This window comes from Wyeomyia smithii, chromosome 2, assembly GCF_029784165.1.
Source record: "Wyeomyia smithii strain HCP4-BCI-WySm-NY-G18 chromosome 2, ASM2978416v1, whole genome shotgun sequence".
Lineage (NCBI taxonomy): Eukaryota > Metazoa > Arthropoda > Insecta > Diptera > Culicidae > Wyeomyia > Wyeomyia smithii.
The window spans coordinates 250,194,624-250,217,185 of record NC_073695.1 but is presented as its reverse complement, the minus strand read 5'-3'; the positions used below and the strand labels follow the sequence as shown (position 1 = coordinate 250,217,185).

Sequence of the window (22,562 nt, the reverse complement as noted above, 5' to 3'; positions counted from 1 at the left end):
TTTTATCAAATTTCAAAGACTAGAAACTACAGAAGAACTCTATGTCTCTATGACTGAAGAAATATTATAAAAAATAATATGTTGAAAAAATGGAACCTTGAACCTTTTTTCTGAGAAACAAAGTACAACTTCGAACTAAAAGTAACATCAGACCCAGGCCCGTAGCTACCGGGGGGGCTAGGGGGCTTAGCCCCCCACGCGTTTGCATTGCCCCACCACGCAATTTTCTAATGTATGTGATTGATACTAGGGGAAAAAATCCAATAGAAAAATCTGAAATATAAGCAATAAGCATTTGTTGTTGAATAGTCTTCAGTTTTTTCTATGTTAACGATATCAGTAAATTTTTTGGTCAAGCTCATATAAAGAATAAATTATTCAATTTTCTGGTGAGCCAACCTGATTCGCGTCAAAGTTGGAACTGACGATCCCCATACTTCCGTTTCGGATGTTATTGGTTTTTAAGTGTCATTTTTAAGAAAGAACCAATCACAGTTTTATATGTTTGATTACATCAGAACAATGCAATACAAGTTTGGCTGTAAAATTGGACCAGTTTTCCCAGAAGTTGCTATTTCCCACTTCTTGATTTCTTAAATTGAACAAATCGTGGGAAAAAATGACACACAAGACTAGTTTTTTCAAATCTTAATTGCTTCTTGTGATTCATGTTCATGTTCAGTTCAATATATTTTGGCCGGACTTTTTCACACCTCGGAAACATAACCAGTCCGTTACCTGGCCCGGACAACTCTGTTCCGTTTCGGTTCGAAATAGGACTATAAAAATTGTAGTCTGACCGGACTACGGACTGGGCATTCCACGCTCTATCCGGTCTGATGGTAAACACTGATCAAACAATGCCTATCGTAAAATTTAGAATTTAGACTGACGGTTGAATCGCTCCATTTTCAGAGAATTTTGCATGGGGACTTTTTTCGAGATAACTAAACTTTTGAACCCTACCGTTAAACGATATTCGAAGGTAATTTTTTTCAAACATCTCATTGGCACCCTGCTATATATCTTCCATTACTCGTCAATGGAGGTGAGTATTTTTACGGATGGGTTTGAATACAAAATAAATGAACGAAGCTCTTACTCAGTTAGAGTAAAAATGGCTAAACTTGCGTAAGAAGTTGGTCCCCTGAAACTCAATTACACTATGTGAACCTGCTTATTTAGGTTAGCAAACTCAATAAAATTTGCAGATTTTTTTCCTTCAATAAAAAGGTTTTTAGCAACAAGCTGGCTCGTCACTGTAAGACAAAATTTCTGAAGTATATATCCCTGCTTTCTTTTAACTATACGCATATTAGCAGTTTGTTTTTTTTTTTTTTGGAATATGAACCCGAAAAACCGGATTTTCGGGAACTAGAAAACTCTTCCGGGACACCACTAACGCTTCTCAAAAAATGAGCTTCTGACTCTTTTGGTGCTAAGACTATCGAAATAGGAGGAAAACTGCAAAAGTTATAAGAATTTTAGTTTGTGAGTACCCGGGTACTCCGTTGGACGCGTAAAGGTACTTTATTTTGCCAAGCACATCACGGTTTCTGCTTACTCTGAAAAAAAAAAATAACATTTTATTAAATAAAAATTCTCTGCCCCACCACGCAAAACGGAGTAGCTACGGCTCTGATCAGACCGATGAATATGCAGTTCACCCCTATGTACCCTACAAGTGTTTACTATGATATTAGCAGCAAAAAAAAGAGATCATCTTCAGTGCGGTGATCGAGTTTCCCACTCCCGAGCAGCATTGCATGCTTGGCACGTTCCAGCTTGGGGAAAGACTCTTTTTCCTGCTTCACATGGCGGGGCGCCACTCCGTAATGGAGATCCACAGGGGAGAGCTAAAGCTCATCAGGTTACCCATTGACGAGCATTTTCTGAGCTATTTCACTTTATTTCAACAGCACCACACACGACCGAGTCAGTCAAGTGTTTCAAAGTGATTGAAGAATGTAAGTACACACCGAGATTCATCCTCTTCCCTGTGTGTGACCGAGCCGGCATAGTTTAGTTGCGAGACTGACCGGTACATGTACGTGTCTTTTTTTTCTCCTATTTACGAACATCTTCACATGATCGCAAAAAAACTGGTATCAAACAGCTAACCGCCTTACGTTGTTAGGTGCGATCCCGCTTAGTGACCTATAAACAAGTCGCTTGCTCTGATGCCCGAGTGGAAACTGAAAACTGCACCTCTTCAGATAGGAAGTGGTAAACCTCTTAAGCGTGCTTTTTAATTTAGTGACCTCTCAATAAAATACTTTCCATCCGAATCCGACCGGCAGAACTGTTGAAAATTTTGATCAACACCACAGCATCAATGTCAATTATATTCACCACCGCTGGCAGAGTGAACAGCACCATCATTCTATCTCGATGAAGGTTACCACTTTGACCGGCTGGGGCTGCGTTCAGTTCGATTTGTAGCATAATTAAACTACTGCCGTGTTAACCAGTGCAATTGCGTTAATTACCCCGCTGCACGGCACTTCAACGAAAGCTGCTGCTGAGAAAGCACTGAAGTGCGATTTTTTGTTTACTAGAGAAGATGCGTGCGCAAGATGAATGGGGATTTGTCTGTAACTTTTGATTTCCAGGTTAACAACGACAAAAGACTGCGGTTCTTTGGTGGCATGAGATGGAAAGCATAGGCGATAAATGTATGTCAACATGGTGTATGTAATAACGTTAAGTACTTGGCAGTTCTCACATGATAGTTTCGTTTACATTTTTAGTGTGTTGCACACAATACGTATATCAAATATAAATTACACCAATTGCCGTGAATTTTTCTGCACGACAGTTGGTCAGCCATTATGTGTGAATTGTGGCTGTTTGGACTGTCTAGAAGGCTAGAAAACATCCTCAGTCGATTCGGTGCCCCGACTTGACTGTGTTATCACTAGAGCATTGGCAGCCATCCATATAGTTTGGCTTCCAAATTTAGTTTCAGTTCAATGGCAGCTCAACTCATTTTCTTCAGTAATTGACTCTGGATCCGGAGTATTGACCGGTTCCATCTACTTGGAAATCACTGTAACAGCATTTTCACTGTTCCGTAGGCAGTGCAATGCAGCTTCTATGAGCAACAGTCAATAAATATTTCCTTGATATAATCTATTGCATTGACAAAAGAAGTTGCATTATATTCGAGTAAAAAAAACGCCTATTTCAAGTTTTCTTATCTTTGACCCATTTTTTTGGTACTTAATTACTAGTAAATATCTTTATATTTCTACACACCGGATGTTACCGTAATGCTACTGTGCTAAATGATATAACACTGTCTAGCTGTTCCCGTCTGCAACGGTATGTGGGGACAGCTTATCGAGATCGGTATCACAAAAAACTCGTTTGATAACTGCCGGGGGGTAATCTAATTCCAGTTTCATTCCAGCTAAGCGCCTGTCCGTGAGCGGCAACTGGCTCACACGATCAAAAAAAAATGTTTCTGAATACAGCTGCTTGTAAATAGTTTTCCGGTTGACAGCAGCCGCGGCTCGCTATCCGGTAGCACCGGTCGGAACGATTTTTTTTATGAACAAACAAAAAAAAACGGCACAAAAAACGCCTTTGGGGGATTGGAAAGTTTATTCAGGGTTTATTTTCCATAGCGCCCAGCGCCCATTTGAGTGGAGGTAAAACCACGTTATGCAAATTATGCTTGGAAAGCATAGCGTTCAGCTCGAACGGTTCAAGCGGTACAGGTGTGATACTTTCATAGTTTCATGATTGAAATTTTTCGTTCATTTGACCGATCAAACTTACCTGTATAGGAGCTGTACACACGATCATCTCCACCGATGCTGTCCTCTTCCATAACCGTGTCGTACCGCTCGGTATAGAATCCGTCCTCATCCAGTTCATCGGCCTCTAGATCGTCGTCGATTCCGTCGTCGTCTTCGTCCTCATCTTCTACCAAGTCATCATCGATAACATCGCCCTTTCCTGGAATAAGCATTTCGGCATTGCACTCTCGGCAGCTCTCCAGTTCTCCCGGAACATAATAGAATTTAGACTGGATTGGTATACCGGCTGGCGATGGGGCAACCTCCAACTCGAGAGCGGGATCCACTTGTCTGCAGAAGGGGGCGAAATGAAATAGAGATGGAAAACACGACAACCAAACAATTAACACGTGCTCATTACCGTATGCAGAATAAGTAAAAAATGATTGCATAAGTGAAACCACCTTTCGTCGCTTTAATGCTGCTAACAACACGGAAAAGAATGTAACCCACGATAGCAAACGATGGAAACCACTTTGCTCTACTCATCCAGCAACAAGCCTAATTTGATACGGCTGCTCGACTGGATGCAAGAGGGAAAAATATTCATCGCTCACTTGCGCATATCATTTGAGATGCAAAACGCCAAGAGCCGGCGGCCTTAAGGCCTCAAGCCCCGTATGAGAGTATCCTCACGTTCCAATTCACGTTATGTAGATCACCTAAACTGGAATGTGTCAGTATAACGGTGATCGTACTGTTCAGTTATTGGTTTGCGGTTTTAAATGTTTAGGGGGAAATATTTATTATAGGAAGTCCTAGTGGAATGTTCTAATTTTATTCCCTCATAGCCGTGCCCAGGTATTTTTCACTTTCAGAATACTATATTTTCAGTACTCGAATATGATTTCAAAGTGTCTGACTTTTTTTTTTTTTTTGAAATTTTTAATCAATTTTTTCAAACATTTTTGAACCCTTATGCCAATTTGAAGCCATTTTTTAATTTCCAATCGTTACATTATTCTCATTTATATTAGATATTTTTCGTCTGATCTGATAAATTTAAAAAAAATCTGCTTGTTTATGTTTTATTAAACAAAGTTTTTTTTCAATTCGAACTCTTAGCGCTCTAATGATTTTTTAATTTCTTATCAAAATTGTTTTCTTCCGTCTCTGTGGAGCTGATTCTTTTAAAAAGGTTCTAAAATACTTACTTTCTTATGTAGACGTAATTCTCCATGTCCCAAGGATCGACATAACGCCGACTAAAGATGGCATCGCTTGGCCCGAGTGGGTCGATCAGGCTTGGGCGTCTCGAATGCGGCAGTGGCCGCATGCAGTCGGATTCGTCTGCCGAATCGAATTCCTTTGCCGAATAGTAGATCGATTCGGCTGCCCTGCGTGAGGACGCATACCGGTCGTACTCACTGTAGGCTGGCATTTCGTTTTTTTTTTTTCTCCGGTGTTTGTTGTTATTTCCTAGTTTGACAAGTTTATTATTCACTGCGAGGTCGCAGTAGGCTGATGTGGGTCAATGTGTATTTCGTTGTTTCGTTGAAACCCAAAAACTTGTTTGCTTGCTACTGCAGCTGACAAATTCAAACTAGTGTTTTCACATACTTTTGCTGGTTGTCCTCAAATATATTGAATCGCCAAATCTGGATACCGCAGTTTTTCTACGAACCTGAAAAGAAAAACAAAACATCAGTTAAAATAAACAAGCAAAAGGTAATTCATGAAGTTGAATGCTAACGACAGCATATTTATTTCGAAAACATAGCGTCATCGGGCATTACATAACAACAATCGATCGTTCGATCTAATAAAAGCCTCGCCTGCTCATCAGGTAAAGGCCCGAATACACACACGGTGTGACAAAGCCTTCCTGACGAAAATTGTCAGTACCTTCTTGAAACCTTCTAATGTGCCTTTTAGCATCTATCACCTCCCACTCGTCTACACGGAAGGCGCAATCACGCCGTCTCGAACCTCGCCGTGTGCCAACCTGCTTGTCGTCATGCCACCCAATTCATGTTTGTTTATGTTTGTTGAAAGAAAAAATAAGGCAACACACTTCTAGAATCACCAGCAGGCGGAAAATGATACAAAACGGCGCCGCCAGCGTTTTCGCCAAAAGAAGGCAACTCGAGACAGTGTGGAAGGCACAATGCGCCTACACGGAAGGCAGTCAAGCACGCAGCCGAAGGCAGCGAACGACTACCTTCTTCACTAGAAGGCACAGCTAGAAGGTTCTGGATAAAAGGCATCCCAACGGAAGGCGCGATTCCGTCTTCTAATTTGTATGGAGAATGCGTCATTCCGCCGTGTGTGTATTCGATCTAATGAAAGCCTCGCCTGCTCATCAGGTAAGTAAAACAAATTGATACTTGTGTGGAACAGTAAAGTCCATCCGAACAGCCGCAGTGGGCGCAAACGATTCTTCGATAAGTGTATATTATTAGGCTTCATAACCATCGATTATTTTTTTTGCTACGTTCGCCGGGAAATTGAAAACTTATTGCTCGCATTCCATTGCGAGGGAAACAATGGTAGAAGTTACCCAGACCCGTAATCTAAATGTAAATTAGCACGTTGCGTTGCGTTACAGTTCACGTGCGAAGAAGAACTAGAACTAATAGTTTTAAAATGTTTTTTTTTCTCTCTCTTCTTGTTTGACCCGCGAGATGTTTTCGGTTTACTGTCTTCCATACCAAAATGTGTTTTTTTTTTTGGTACATAGTCTATTCTTGAAACTATCATTGAACATTTACAACAAGCCGATGATTCTGTTTCATACGCATTCGACATAAATCTATCTTCAGTAAGTTCATATAAATTCTTCAATCGTTGACGGCGATGACGACCGCAAACGACAACGGAACCGATGGCCAAGCAGCAACTATGCGGTTAAGGTCACGTATCGACAGCCGCGGCAGTCATGCGTAATAAACCACGAAGAGTCGACGCTAGGCTGGCAAACCGCGAAATAACTGCACTTCGTGATATCGGAATTGGCACAACCTAGCATGATTCAGCTGCGTGTATCATACCGCGAAACTTTTTGATCATATCGTTTCCATCATGAATTATGTCTTTTTTTATAAATTTTTGTGCAGTTACACTGCCCCTGTTTACAAAGTTGACGTAAGATCCAAAATGACCAAAATGGTTTTTTTGCTGATTCTTGCCATAAGCAGGATTTTACTGTAAAAAAACTTTGTTAAGGATCCCAAAACATAAATTTATCCCGAAATTTTAAAATTTTTCATTTTTGTGAGAAAACGAAAAAGATATGTCCTCTAACTTTTAGTTTAAGTTTTCCAGAGAAAATGCAAACTTAGATTTTACATTTCCAAGACTTGGTCTTGAACGGAAAAAATAGGAACAAATGTGAAAAAATACTTCAAACCACAGGCAACATGCGGGTGGAAAACCTACTACAATGGAAAGGTTGATCTGTTTTTCTTCTATGCCATCACCATCCTCCACCTTCTTGCATCATTTGTGTTCGTCCGGAGCATGAAGAGTAACTTATGTATAATACACTTTCTCTATTACCACCATCATCACATCATCATCTGTGGAGCCGATTTTCGATAGTTTTTACGACTGGCGTTGCTGCGCCGGGGTGCTTGCCGGTATTTTCACCTGTTGTTTTGAGCTCTAACTACGATCAGTTAGTTATCCGTACGTTTTTTGTGGGGAACTGCTTCAATTGTAAACACAAACAGGGGCAAACAGATGCAGAGATTTTTCTCGACTGTGGGTTGTTGTTTATCTCTTCAGTGATTTATTTACGCCACACGAAGTAGAAAAGCAAACGTACGTAGGGTAGGAAAGTTAAACAATGCCGCTCCCGTGTGGATTTTCAGCCGAGTGTCCAAAATGTTCAATGAAAAGGAAAATGAGATGCTTTTAAGTACGAGAAACCATGCAATGGTTAGCGAACGTTTGCGGCGGGAAATTATGTAAAACGAATGAATAGTTTAATGAGTTACTTGATTGGTTTACATTTAATAGCCATGCTTTTGCATTTATTTGCTGCAATTATCTTTTAATTAATAACATATCATTTGAGTAAACTTTCCTATTAAGATGTATGCTTTTAGAGCTGTAATAAATTATAGATGTAAGTAAATGAAAACAGATACCGACTGTTTGACATAAGCTTTCAAAAATAGTTTGCAAGCAGTGAAATGTGACTTATTGGCTATTGTCGTCAATAGATTGGAAGTCGCTTATACTTGATAACTGCTCATGGGTGAAAAGCGGTATTTTTCCCGGTTGAGCTCGAAAATTGGTTTCATAATCGGTCGACCGCGGTACCCGTAATTAGTAAACGACCTGCCCACAAATCATCGTTCAAGTTCAGTCGAAAACTTTGACATTGACCAACTAGTTATTGCATGTGAATAATAATCAACACAGACATCGGCCCGCCATCGTCTTTTATGCTAATGGCGACGATTCGCTTGATTACTCACCATCTTCCATCTTTTGTCGTCGCTTAACAGGTTACGCTAAACGAAAAAGGGCACACAACGAGCAAGGCACTTGACTTTGAAAGAAGAAAACACCTCTGCGAAGAAACTTAACGTAACCTCAGCGGAATGCTAATCGTTTCAATTAAATGCAAACACCGTACAGCTTAATTCACGCTAAACCGCGCACAGTAACCGGCTATGGGCTGGCAAAACTACCTCCCTACTAAATTGTTGGCAACTTAATGCGTTACTTGACGCCTATCGTGTCTTGCTTTAGATGTGGGACAGCCTGAGGTGCATCCAAAATATTGCACAATCAGTGCCGCTCTGCAATATCTGCAGCAGTCCTACTCGTCCAAGTACGGGCACCGCACCAAAATGTACAGTGATTTTTATTCGTCAATACAGCAATCCGTTTTAGGTACGCCTATGGCCAAACAATGTGTTTACCAATATTTGCCTAACGATGATGCCTCAGCCCACGAACACGCTGCGAATGAGCAGCAGATTGATGCCGCACAATGGTGAAGCTGCTTGTTTGTTGTTTGTCATTTATTATTTCTTCTATAAACGCTCAACGGCCTCATATAATTATTGTTATTGCTTGATTCTAATTTTGAATTTGGTTGCCGTCGTCGGTTTGCAGTTTTGGTTGGCATAACTAGAAATGTTTTCAATAGTCTATAAAATAAATAACGCATCGTGTTCTAATACTCGTATAGTTTTACGAAAAATGATGACTGGTTTTAAAATTGATTGGTTCACTGGTTTACAATGCATCTTTTAGCTTGACTACATATGGGTCTAGACTGGGACACGGTTTTATTGGAAAAACTGATGGTGTTATTTTCTCGCTCCAATGCACTTTTCGTGTCCTCTATGGATTCTATAACATTTGTGCAAATTTTCGAATCGGTCGGTAGAACTATATTTTTACACCTGATTTTTTAAGTTTCCATACGATTTTATAGACGCTAACAATTAACCGCCTTTTCGAATAACGTGCAGTATTCAGCCAAACTTTGACTGCGTTCTGTTGTTTACATCGAAATGAAACAGATGGTGTCATTTTTTTAACCTTCTGCGCGGAAGTTTGGACATGCGTGGCCCCCCACCCCCGTGCGTGGTCTTTTGACAAATCCTCCCGCCCCCTCTACATGACCACGTGGTTTAGGAACAGCCCCTAAGCGGTATCCTTCAGCATCAGTAACGGAATGTGGCGAAAAAATCCCATCGATTAACGTTAGGGTACCAAGAAATGGATGGGCCTACAGACTCGTTGAAAGCGGAAGCAGCAAAAAAAAACATCAAACAGGCTGAATCTGTGTAATCGAGGGCTAACAAGCTTTATAAAAAACTAGTCGAACATACCCGGCGTTGCTCGGGATTAAACACTTTGGAATGCAGAACCATTTCTTATCTTTTCAATATTCTATACAATCAAATGACCGTGGGTTAGTTGACTATGGGTTGAGATATTTATTTTCTTGTGATCTGACGGTTTAATTAACAACTTTCAAGGCTGTTTGATAAGATAAATGCTTATTTTATTTCAATGCTTTTTGGTAAACGATGTTTGCAGTCTTTTTACCCGGAGTATAAACAAAAAGATTTTTGGGGTTTCCAACTCGTGAACATGCCACATAGAGCTGTCCATGAGCAAAACACGGTTCTTCCAAATCTATTCCAACAACTTTCAGGGTTTCATTCTGTGCCGAACACGCATCAGTACTGGACGTGTTTGGTGATCGGTCCGATAGAGTATAAAACAAAAGACGTGTGAACAAGTGTTGGCATTGTTTGCCTGGTCGAGTGAAATAAATCCGGGTTCAAGGTCGTTCCTTTGTGCAACTGTTTCGCATCGTGACTGCCAGCTGGTGCGTAAGCCGATTTGGCTGCTGGCTGGATTGTGCTACAGCAGTGGACGAGACACAAACGAGGAAAAAGAAGAAGCCATCAGTGTCAGCGAGTCGTATCGCTGTGTGGAGTGATCTCACACCTGGCTCGCTGCTGGTGGCTGTTTGGTGCTGCTGTATTGGTGCTGCTGGCTGTAACGGCTGCTACTTCGAACGATCGGACAACCAACCTTACTGGAAGGGAGAAATAAAAAGGTACGTGTTCTTGTCAGCGCTAGTGCGCTAAACATAGCGCGATGGATGTAGATCCCTCGCCTCCCGCGCCCCTATCCCCGAACCCCTCTGACCCTGACCCTTCTGTTACCCCCTCCCCTGTTCATTCTTCAGTCCCCCCTCGCCCCAGGCTTTACCCAGACGGAGCCCAGGGCAGCTATACTGTTTATTTTCGGCCAAAGGCAGGACCGAAATCGAAAAAGTTGAACCTCTTGCAGATTTCTAAAGACCTGACGAAGGAGTACAAGGGCGTGACCGAAATTTCCAAGGTCCGGCCTAACAAGCTCCGTGTCGTGGTCGGTAACCTGAAAGAGGCCAACGATATAGCTTGCTCTGAGCTCTTCACACGCGAGTATCGCGTTTACATACCCGCACGAGACGTGGAGATCGACGGTGTCATAACCGATTCGAGTCTGTCCGTCGAGTGTATACTGCAAAGTGCCAAAGGGTGCTTTAAGAACAAAACGTGTCCCGAAGTAAAGGTGCTCGACTGCAAGCAATTGCGGTCAGCATCGATCATCGGTGGCAAAACAGTATACACTCCGTCAGACTCGTTTCGAGATACGTTCGCCGGGTCTGCACTACCAAGCCACGTCTCGATCCACCGGGTTCGTCTCCCTGTGAGGCTCTACGTGCCCCGCGTCATGAACTGCCTGAATTGCAAGCAGTTAGGCCATACAGCCGCCTACTGCTGCAATAAGGCACGTTGTGGCAAGTGTGGGGAGTCTCATGCGGAAGATTCTTGCAGTGTTAACGCTGAAAAGTGTATTCACTGCGGAGAAAATCTGCATGAGCTCTCGACATGTGCGGTGTACATGCAGCGCAGGGATAAAATAAAACGGTCTCTCAAAGAGCGTTCAAAGCGTTCCTACGCTGACATGCTGAAGAAGACCGTTACCACTTCTCCCGTTACTTCGAACCCCTTCGATCTGTTGCCCTCTGAGGAAACCGATTCTGACGATTCACCAGCGGGAGCATCTTACGCCAATCCTGGGGAGTCTAGAAAGAGGAAAAATATTTCCTCTCCTAAACTTCCCAGAAAAGGTCCTAAGATTTCTCAAAGTGAAATGATAGTTACAAACAAACCAAACAGTGCTGCGGAAAAACCGAAGCAAGCTCCTCCTGGGCTGGCAAATTTAAAGTCCCAGAAGGAGTTCCCAGCACTGCCAGGAACATCTAAAACCCCAGTTGCTCCTTTTACACTCCCAGTTGATGAAACAAACTCTGGATTAGTGAAATTTTCTGACATTGTGGACTGGATTTTTGAAACTTTCAATGTACCCGATCCAATTAAAATTTTTCTTACAGCATTCCTCCCAACAGTTAGATCATTTTTGAAGCAGTTGACTGCCCAATGGCCTCTCCTTGCAGCGATTGTATCCTTCGATGCCTAATTCAACTGCGTATATGAAGGATTCTATCTCTGTCTTACAGTGGAATTGTAGAAGTATTTTACCAAAAATTGATTCGTTTAAAGTTTTGATAAATAAAAACAAATGCGATGCATTTTCCCTTTGTGAAACTTGGCTTACTTCAAATATTGATCTCAACTTCCATGATTTTAATATTATTCGCCTTGATCGAGACACCCCATATGGAGGAGTACTTTTAGGGATTAAAAAGTGCTATTCTTTCTATCGTATTAACCTCCCCTCGATTCCAGGCATCGAAGTTGTCGCATGTCAAATGACAATACAAGGTAAAGAGCTTTGTATTGCCTCAATATATATTCCCCCCAGAGCACAGGTTGGGCAACGGCTGCTCTTTGATTTAATAGAACTTCTTCCCTCGCCACGTTTGATTTTGGGAGACTTCAACTCTCATGGCGTGGCTTGGGGTTCCCCATACAATGATAACCGCTCCTCTTTAATCTATAACCTTTGCGATGACTTCGACATGACTATTTTAAACAACGGTGAAATGACACGTATCCCGAAACCTCCAGCGCGCCCAAGCGCTTTGGATCTATCCTTATGTTCGACGTCGCTACGGTTGGATTGCACATGGAAGGTAATCCTCGATCCTCACGGTAGCGACCATCTGCCTATTCTTATTTCAATTACTAACGGGTCAACTCGCATGCGACCAATTGACATTCCGTATGACCTCACACGAAATGTTGATTGGAAGTTATACGAGGAAATGATTTCAAAAGCGGTCGAGTCGATTCAACATCATTCACCACTTGAAGAATACAACCTCCTCGCGGGCTTGATTCTCGACGCCGCGTTGCAAGCCCAAACGAAGAAATATCCCGGCGTAACGATCAAAGAACGGCCTCCCACTCCGTGGTGGGACCAAGAGTGCTCCGATGTCTACACGCAAAGATCCGACGCGTTTAAGGCCTACCAGACGGGAGGTATACCTGGCGACTATTTACGGTATTCGGAGCTTGATACCAAGCTTAAAAGCTTGGCTAAAGCAAAGAAACGTGGATATTGGCGTCGGTTCGTGAACGAGACGTCGAGGGAGACATCGATGAGCACTCTTTGGAACACAGCCCGAAGAATGCGGAATCGCGTAACGGTCAACGAAAGCGAGGAGTCTTCAAGTAGGTGGATATTTGATTTTGCCAGGAAAGTATGTCCGGACTCTGTTCCTGAGCAAAATATTGTTCGCGATGCGTCTCCGGGCCACGACGCGATAGAATCACCTTTTACGATGGCAGAACTTTCAGTTGCCCTCCTGTCCTGTAACAATAACGCGCCTGGATTAGATAGAATCAAATTCAACTTGTTGAAGAATCTACCCGGCAATGCCAAGAGGCGCTTGTTGAACTTGTTCAATAAGTTCCTGGAGCAAAACATTGTACCGCAGGATTGGAGGCAAGTGAAGGTGATCGCCATCCAAAAACCAGGGAAACCAGCTTCTAATCACAACTCTTATAGGCCGATTGCAATGCTATCCTGTATCCGGAAATTGATGGAAAAAATGATACTCCGTCGTTTAGACCACTGGGTCGAATCAAATGGTCTACTATCAGAAACTCAATTTGGCTTCCGCCGTGCCAAAGGGACGAATGATTGTCTTGCGTTGCTTTCAACAGATATTCAGCTGGCGTATGCTCGTAAAGAACAAATGGCGTCTGCGTTCTCGGACATTAAGGGGGCTTTTGATTCCGTTTCTATTGACATTCTTTCGGGTAAACTTCACCGACAAGGATTTTCTCCAATTTTGAACAATTTTTTGCACAATTTGTTGTCCGAAAAGCACATGCATTTTACGCATGGCGATTTGGCAACTTTTCGCATTAGCTACATGGGTCTTCCCCAAGGCTCATGTTTAAGCCCCCTTCTTTACAACTTTTATGTAAATGACATCGACGAATGTCTGGCAAATTCATGCACGATAAGACAACTTGCAGACGACAGTGTAATCTCTGTTACAGGAGCCAAAGCTGCCGATTTGCAAGGACCATTGCAAGATACCTTGGACAATTTGTCTGCTTGGGCTTTACAGCTAGGTATCGAATTCTCTCCGGAGAAGACTGAGATAGTAGTTTTTTCTAGGAAGCATGAACCTGCTCAGCTTCAAACACAATTAATGGGTAAAACGATTTCTCAGGTTTTGGTACACAAATATCTTGGTGTCTGGTTCGACTCTAAAGGCACCTGGGGTTGTCACGTGAGGTATCTGATGAAAAAATGTCAACAAAGAGTGAATTTTCTTCATACAATAACCGGACAATGGTGGGGAGCCCATCCAGGAGACCTTATAAGGCTTTACCAAACAACGATATTGTCTGTTATTGAATACGGGTGTTTCTGCTTCCGCTCCGCAGCAAACACACATTTGATCAAACTGGAGCGAATACAATATCGTTGTTTGCGTATCGCCTTAGGTTGCATGCAGTCGACCCATACGATGAGTTTGGAGGTTTTAGCTGGAGTACTACCATTGAAAACCCGCTTCTGGAGCCTGTCTTCTCGTATTCTAATCAAATGTGAGGTCTTGAACCGTCCCGTGATTGAAAATTTTGAAAGGTTAATCGAACTTAATTCTCAAACCCGTTTTATGACATTGTATTTCAATCACATGTCCCAAAATATTAACCCTTCTTCGAATATTCCAAATCGTGTCGACTTATCAAATACTTCTGATTCTACTGTGTTTTTCGATACATCCATGATAGAAGAAACTCGTGGAATCCCGGATCATTTACGCGTGCAGCAGATCCCTAAAATTTTTTCCAATAAATATCGAAACATCAACTGCGACAATATGTACTACACTGACGGATCACTTCTTGATGGGTCCACTGGCTTCGGTATCTTCAATAACAATTTAACCGTCTCCCATAAGCTCGATAATCCTGCTTCTGTTTACGTCGCAGAATTAGCTGCAATTCAGTACACCCTAGGGATTATCGAAAAAATGCCCACGGACCATTATTTCATCTTTACGGACAGTCTCAGTTCCATTGAGGCTCTCCGATCGATGAAAGATGTTAAGCACTCTCCGTATTTCCTGGGGAAAATACGGGAACATCTGAGTGCTTTATCCGAAAAATCTACTCAGATTACCTTAGCGTGGGTCCCTTCTCACTGCTCGATACCGGGTAATGAGAAAGCGGACTCTTTGGCTAAGGTGGGCGCAACAAACGGTGATATTTATGAAAGACCAATTGCCTTTAATGAATTTTTCGCACTTGTACGTCAGAATACGATCATCAGTTGGCAAAATGCTTGGACCAGAGGGGAATTGGGAAGGTGGTTACATTCCATAATCCCCAAAGTATCGACGAACCCGTGGTTCAAGGGGTTGGATGTAGGTCGGGATTTCATTTGCGTGATGTCCCGGCTTATGTCCAATCACTATAGATTTGACGCGCTCCTCCGTCGTGTTGGGCTCGGGGAAAGTGGTATCTGTGCCTGTGGTGAAGGTTATCACGACATAGAGCATGTGGTTTGGTCATGCCCTGTACACCGTGACGCCAGGTCTAAATTAATAGCTTCCCTGCAGGCCGAGGGTAGACAGCCGGCTGTTCCTGTTCGTGATGTCTTGGCGAGCCGTGACCTATCCTACATGTCCCTCATATACGTTTTCCTGAAATCCATCCACGCCCCAGTCTAGTCCCGTTCCCCTCCGTCTACACCCAACAAAACGACAAGAACACGTTTGAACCTTAAGCACAAAACCAGCAACCAGACCCCGCACAATAGAACCAGGACCCAAGGACTACGAGCCTCTGACCCAACTCACGACATCGTGGCTCAGCAGAACGAATCCATACATGCCATTCGACGATTATCAGACGACCATTGAACAACAAAACACTGATTGGAAATCCCATGCTAGTTTTAAGTTAGACTTAATTTCAGCTCGTAGTCGGCAGCGAGGATAAAAAATTTGCTTTAGTTTTTAAGTCATCAGATATAATTGGCGCCGTTAAACATTAAATTGTATTTGTGCCGTGTCAAATAAATGTTATGTGAAGAAAAAAAAAAAAAAAAAACTTTCAGGGTTTGTCCCTGTGACTTATTAATAGACATAGAAAAGGCCAAAGATATAGGAAACTGTAGTCTTCTAAATGAAAAGGGCATATCAGAGGGTAATAGTGGAATTCTGGGTATGTAAACATCCTCTCCTTTTCCATGTCCGGTAGAAATAGTTGCTTCCACGATATGGCTGTACAGATTCTTTATTATCATCCGGGTTCCGTTGCACATTTTTGGTGGTTGAAGATTTCTTAGAAGTATAATCGGAGCGCCGATTTTGAGCTCTAAATTATATGGTGGAATTCCGGATGGCTGTAGTGAATTCAGAAATTCGATAGGATAGTGGATCCGTTGGATCATCTACAGTGTCTATAGCTTTGTAACTCTTTATCTCACCAGGAAGTAAACCCAACATTCGTTTGTTGATCCTGAAAACAGAATCATTTTTCGATGCCAGAATGACTCTCTCACATAGCCACTGCGTGTTTGTGAAGTTGAGTTGAATATCGGGGAAGACCTTCGTTTGCAGTGCTAACTGGGAATCTACCATGCAACAAAAATTGGTTGGAAAGGATATTCGTCCATCACTGGTATCTGCGGATATTTTTCCATCGCCGAGAGCGAGAAGTTGCTTAGAAAACAGTTCCGCACATTCGTCTCCCAATACATGCACTCTCATATTTTTAGTAAGCGCAAGTTTCCGCACATTTCTCCACAGGTGAGAGGCCTTGAGGCAAGCGTTGAGTTCGTCAGCAGGTGTGGACTTGGGGATGACTGGTAATGTTTGCCGGAAGTCTCCAGCCAACAGCACTACAGTTCCACCCATCACTTGATCATTTGACTTGAGATCTCGAAGAGTCAAATCCAGGGCTTCCAGTGCATGTTTGTGAGCCATAGTACACTCGTCCCACACAATCAGCTTACACTCCTGTAGCAGTTGCGCCAAACCGGATCCTTTAGCAATATTGCATGTTGGTACCGTATCGCAATGTGCCAGTTGCAAAGGCAGCTTGAAGGCGGAATGGGCTGTACGACCTCCGTGTAATAGGGTCGCTGCAATTCCAGATGAAGCAACAGCCAAGGCAATGCTCGACTGCGAGCGAAGCTTTGCTAGAAGAAGGTTTATCACGTATGTTTTGCCTGTTCCACCAGGCGCATCCAAGAACAAAATAACGCCGTCTTGGTTTTCAACCCTCCGAAGAACCTCCTTGTATGCTGCCTTTTGGTTAGCTTCAAGCAGAGGTTCTTTTTCAGCAACGAACGCGTGCAACTGGACACGATCATACGATAGTTCTTGCAAAATTTCAGTACGCAACGAATTCGAATGATCTCTGATAGGAGAAGGAAGACTGTATTGGTTAATGTGTTTCCCGGCCATCGTCATACAAAGATCCTCCAACAAAATCAAGGTTTGATTTTGTACATCTGGTGTGATCTGAACATTCAGTTCAGGATTTTGCCTTCGGAGATTGTGAAGAATATCTGCGCTCATTTCATCTTTAAACTTGTCCCACAGATGAAGGGGATTAGCCAACGAACACGTGGTAAGAAGAATGCAGTAAAGATGCCTCAACCGAGCTGCGGACCGAGTAGCGCATGCTTCCCTAAGCGCCTCCTCCCAGTGCCGGTCATCTTCAAGAAGCCCTCGTTTCAAGCAAGTTTCACGATAAGTTTCGCACTCCTGCCCATCGACAGTCTTCAAATCTGCAAAGGACGTAGGTCCTCTCACAATGTGCAATAACATTCGCAGATAGAAACACTCTGCATTTGCTGGATGCACCGTATACACACGACCCAGAGCATCAGATGCTTTGATGTCGAGATGACCGTCAACAGCCTTTCCTCGCTTCCGTCTTTGAAATGTTTTCGAAGCCACGTTCCAGGTATAATACGTCGGAACATCGCAATACAGAAGAGTTCTCGCAAATGGATCCTGCCGGCATAGATCAAAAAATGCCGTCAAGGTTGTTGCAGGTGGAGTCTGCAGTTTTCCTTGAAGGTTGTGTTCGGTGAAATAGACTCGCTGTCCATTCTCAAGATGAACACTCAGATGAACAACGGCTGGACTTCGTTCATGAAGCGAAAATCCCAGGATTCTCCAGACAGCCTCGTTGCTGCTGATATACCTACCCATCAGAAACTCTTGTACTTCGTCTGAACTGTTCGAAAACTCAAAAACAGCTTGGTCGCTACCTTTGTTCACGTATTTGCACATATACTTGATGGCTTTAACCGAATGGCACGATTCAACATTTATATGAGCATGAAAAATCTTTGATAGTAGCGGGGAATATGGAACCACCCATCTGTTATCAATTTCCACCTCATGGAAACCTTGACTGGTCTTCATCTGCATTTTGGTACAGAATCCTCCCTCTTCCGGTTTTCTCCGGCGGTATTGTGGGTAACCATCATTCCCGGACATTGTTTCCGATAAGTATTGCTTGGGATAACCCTTTGAACACTTCCCATTAACCATACACGGAGAATTGGGGTTCAACGTCCCGCAAGGCCCGTGGACCATTTGAGAGGTCACAACACCGTAAAGTTCTGGATCGATCTCTTTGTTCGGGATTTCAGCAGAGATAACTTTGTCCACGTCGCTACCATGAATGTGATTCTTCAACCACACCAGCATGTGCGAATGAGGCAGCCCTCTTTTCTGCCATTCGATTGAGTACATCCATGCGTTTAATTCGCCGAAAACGTGGCTTTTTGTAATTAATTGCAAAAGAATTGATAGTTTCTGTTTGAAAACTCGTGCTATCAAATCATGGCGATCAGATGGCGATTGACCTATGTAGAATTGGAAAAATAATCACATCAAATAAGGTATCAACGATTAAAAAGAGGTAAAGTCTAACTGGCATTTACATGCCAGAATTGCTATGGATGAGCTCGACTCTAAGTAAACAATTCACAGCACATCCATCAGGGACTGCATTGAAAATCTATAGTTCAGTTTATAGATAACTAACCTGGAAACAGAAGATCTTTGATGTCTTGCCATAGCGGATTGCACGTAAATGTAATAAAGAGATCTGGTCGTCCATATCGTCGTACGTAAGTGAGAGCGTCTTGCGTATACTCGTGCATGTGCCTCGGCCCACCCTGGAAACTCGAAGGTAGTATAACCATTTGTCCTAGATCACCTGGCCGAGCATCATTGATCATAGCTCTTTGAGGTGAGCGTAATCATCCACTCGAAGTTTCTTTTGATTTAGCCGAATATACAACAATCTCTCACTTTCTATTTTGGCATACATATCTACGACGAACTGGTGAAAGAGCTGACGGAATTTCAATATCACGTTCTCGTCCTCATCCCTCACCATTATTCTGTACGCGTAGAAGTCCATCGCCGATACTTTCTTTGCTTTTGGCCCACCACTAACTGGGTCAATCCTGGGGATGCCAAAATTGTACCCATCTTCTCCTTGCCAAGTAATCAAGGGATACTGAAGAGCATCATACGATCTATGAGTCTCAATTACACGTTTCAATTGAGATGATTTCTTTTGCAACACGATATCTCGCTGATTGAATTCATTTCCAACCATCACAACTGCTACCTCGTCTATAGTTGGAGCATTGAACCTTCTAACATGTTCTCCAGCAGGAGTTTTGTCAGGTCGGATGATTACCTTAGTAAAAAATTAAAACCTTTTCTGGTAATCTCCAAAAGTAGCACTAACAAAAATAGCATACCTGATAAGAATCTGAGGGCATTCTCTCTAATGCAGTTTTAAATATATTTACATATATATTGTGCTCATGTAATAGTTCTTGAAGGGGTAAAACAACACTTTGTTTAATGTCGGATATATTTGAGCATCTTATATTCGCCTCATTCCTAGAATCGCCAACAAAATATATCTGAAGGTATTGTGGATTCGTATCCTCCGCTGGTAAAAGGGAACCAGCCAAATGGTATACCTGACCCTGAACTTTGAAAGTTGGCATGAAACCATGTTCTCGAACCTGTCGTGTAGCTCCAAATGAAGTCATCTGAAAGCAGGAGTTGTATTTTCGGATGTTTGACAAAAAGTGTCGTGATTCTGGATGTAGACCATTTATTAGAGATCGAAGTGGCTCGGGAGGAGACTCTTGGGATGAGAGCCTGACTTGGCCCTTAGAGCAGCAAAGACCTTCCGGTTCCCCTGAAAATTTTAGTGCATGGCAATAAGTGCATTTGATGTTCATGCTTCCTATTTGAACATTTGGTAGCTTGTGGTATTCCACATCCGCTTGATAGTTTAACGCTGCATTGTGCAAGAACGCGCGATTACTTTCTTTCACCGTGTTAGCAGCTTTTCGGGTCCTGTCGTTAGAACGAATATTGTCCCGTGATTGATCGGTTTGGTTAGACCGCCACTTCGAAACACGGTTTCGAGTATCTTCGCGGTGTTTTTTATCTTCTGCAGTTACTATTCTCCGATTAGTCACGTTTTGCAATCCTTTGGAAGGGCCAGCCACAGGTTCCTATAATAAAAATGTGAAACAATCATTTCCTTTTTATTCTTTGGTGAATAGGTATTACTTCTATGTTTTGTTTGTCGTTGATATCCATTACAGCCGACTCAATAGAATTTGTAGCTGCTGCCACAGCATTGATTGCTACGAATAAATTGGAAAAAATTACGTTAGTAACATTATAAACTTTCTCTAAATTTTAAATTGATTTACCTCCACTTGTAGATTGATCCATTGTGTATATCACTGGAACCTCTTTTTAATCGAAAGAACTGCTGCACGTATATTTCAAGTACAAATTACAAATTTCGATGCTATATATTTGCTATGTATTGTCTCCTATCAATTCAACTCTTATGTGAAATCTTCAATCTTCATTCAGTTTTCCGATAATCTATCTCACAAATAAATTTACTGCACTTGTAAATACAATGTCTTAAACTTTTGATCAGGGATGCCACATATACGGATTTATCTGTGAAATCAAATGTAAAGTGATTTGTCTACAGTAACCTGTGAATACAGATTACAGATATTTGCCAAAAATAAAAAATCTGTGTGAATTTATACGTTATTTACACAAATTTTTCACGAAACCTGGCAATCTTACACAGATTTCTCTCATATACAGATAAAAAAATAGTTTCAAATTCGAAATGCACATCAAAATATGGCATCCCTGCTTTACACAACCTTTATGTTTAGGGATGGGAATCACAATCGGTTAATGTATTGGGGATGGGAATCGACACAATAAATATCGATATTTGGCATCACAATGCACTGAAAATAAATCGCACGCTCATCCCAAATGCTCTTGATATATGAATGCCAATCAACGAACCCATTCATTCTGTCATGTCGACCCATGCCGATTTTTATTGGAATATACGGTATTTTGACGTGCTTCGGCATTCGACACCTTTAAGCATTTGAATCTGAGTGAAAGAAGCTTGATTTTAGTATGCATAACATAGCAAACTGAAGTTTAAATACTTGATTTTGTGCTGTGAACTGAAACGCGTACGTAATGAAATGTTTCATCTATTAGCACCACCTCCCTGACACAGTAATATTTTTATCTATAGTTAAACAGTACCAGTATTATGACGAACTCCTCGATACTGAGCCACAAACAACAATGGCCGCACAGGAAAGACAGCTTCACTCCTGTTCAGTATTACCTAATCTGCAGATATCGCTGCTAATAGCAGTGTGAATGTCATTTTATTCTCACATACATAAGTGTTTAGACTACGAACGTCTCAGGGAGGTGATTGGCACATATGTAGATGGAATCCACTTCGCGTTTCGTGTCGATTTTTCACAATGTATATCGCAGAGATCCAATATCACGTAATGATCGAATCGCAAGTAAAATATTGATGCTCCGGTATTATTGGTATTGTAATGTCGGGAAAAATAGATCATTCTATAAACTGACAGTTGTCATGCAACCTGCCGATGATATTGATATTGCTTTTACGTGCATTAGGTCAGCGATTCCGTGCCTCCTGTCAAAATTTTATGTATGAATTGTGTTTTGAAACGTCTCGTCAAATAGTTTATTGAAAAGAAAATACCTGGTCTATTATAAACGTCATCTTTTCATGACCCAAAAATACCATATGAAAAACAACATAAAAACGGAGCCAAAAATATGTCACATACAAACCAAGTGCAATAGCGTAGGCTTGTCTAAGGCCTGGCTATTACAAAAGTCTACACCGTTGGACAACGTAATTGTTTTCTTCTAACAAAAATGCGTGAAAAATACACTTTGTGACAATTTTTCTATAAGATTTAATAAAAGATATTGAACAAAAACCTAATCTACGATGACGTTTTTCGGTTTGTCAGACGGGAGCGTTCGATTTGTTGTTCCTTTGACGATCATTAATGCTGATGATGCACTCAAAAAATGAATCTAATCATCCAGTTGGCGTACATTTATTGTTTCTTTTTATTTTTCAAATATCCAAAATATCTAATGAATAAGTATCGATACTTCATGGCCCAATATTTTGTATATCGGATGAAAAGTATCAACATTTCGATTTTCTGGTATCGATAAAGTATCGCACATTCATGAATCCAAACATTTTCAAGTACATACACGTACGCAAGGGTACCAGATGATGTGAAAATATGCTGTGCTGCATGTATGATGTGCTGTAAACTGCAGATTTTTTGAGTTCGACTTTGATTGATTTGCAGATATTTGCAGTTTTTTCATAGTTATTGCAGATGTTTGTTCAAGTCTCCTAATGTTTGCTGAGACTTGCTCAAAATGTG

General features: G+C 41.8%; 2 protein-coding genes across 4 annotated transcripts in view; both read right to left on the bottom strand.

The window, feature by feature from the left end:
- Window positions 1-22,562, bottom strand: part of LOC129722173 (uncharacterized) — a 71,625-nt gene that overhangs the window by 25,679 nt on the left and 23,384 nt on the right. For 2 of the 3 annotated variants that reach the window (XM_055675442.1, XM_055675443.1), the window contains 2 exons: window positions 4,958-5,427; window positions 3,784-4,094 (listed from right to left, as the gene is read on the bottom strand). In XM_055675442.1, coding sequence (XP_055531417.1) covers window positions 3,784-4,094; window positions 4,958-5,184 — 538 coding nt within the window. In that variant the 5' untranslated portion in view covers window positions 5,185-5,427. Of the gene's footprint in view, window positions 1-3,783; window positions 4,095-4,957; window positions 5,428-8,227; window positions 8,247-22,562 lie in introns of those variants that run through there. The other variant, XM_055675444.1, reaches the window with a different exon arrangement.
- LOC129720539 (uncharacterized) lies at window positions 16,084-18,968 on the bottom strand. Its single transcript, XM_055672018.1, has 2 exons — window positions 18,773-18,968; window positions 16,084-18,590 (listed from the first exon to the last, which is right to left on the bottom strand). Exons 1-2 carry the CDS (start codon window positions 18,966-18,968, stop codon window positions 16,084-16,086), a joined length of 2,703 nt encoding a protein of 900 aa, XP_055527993.1.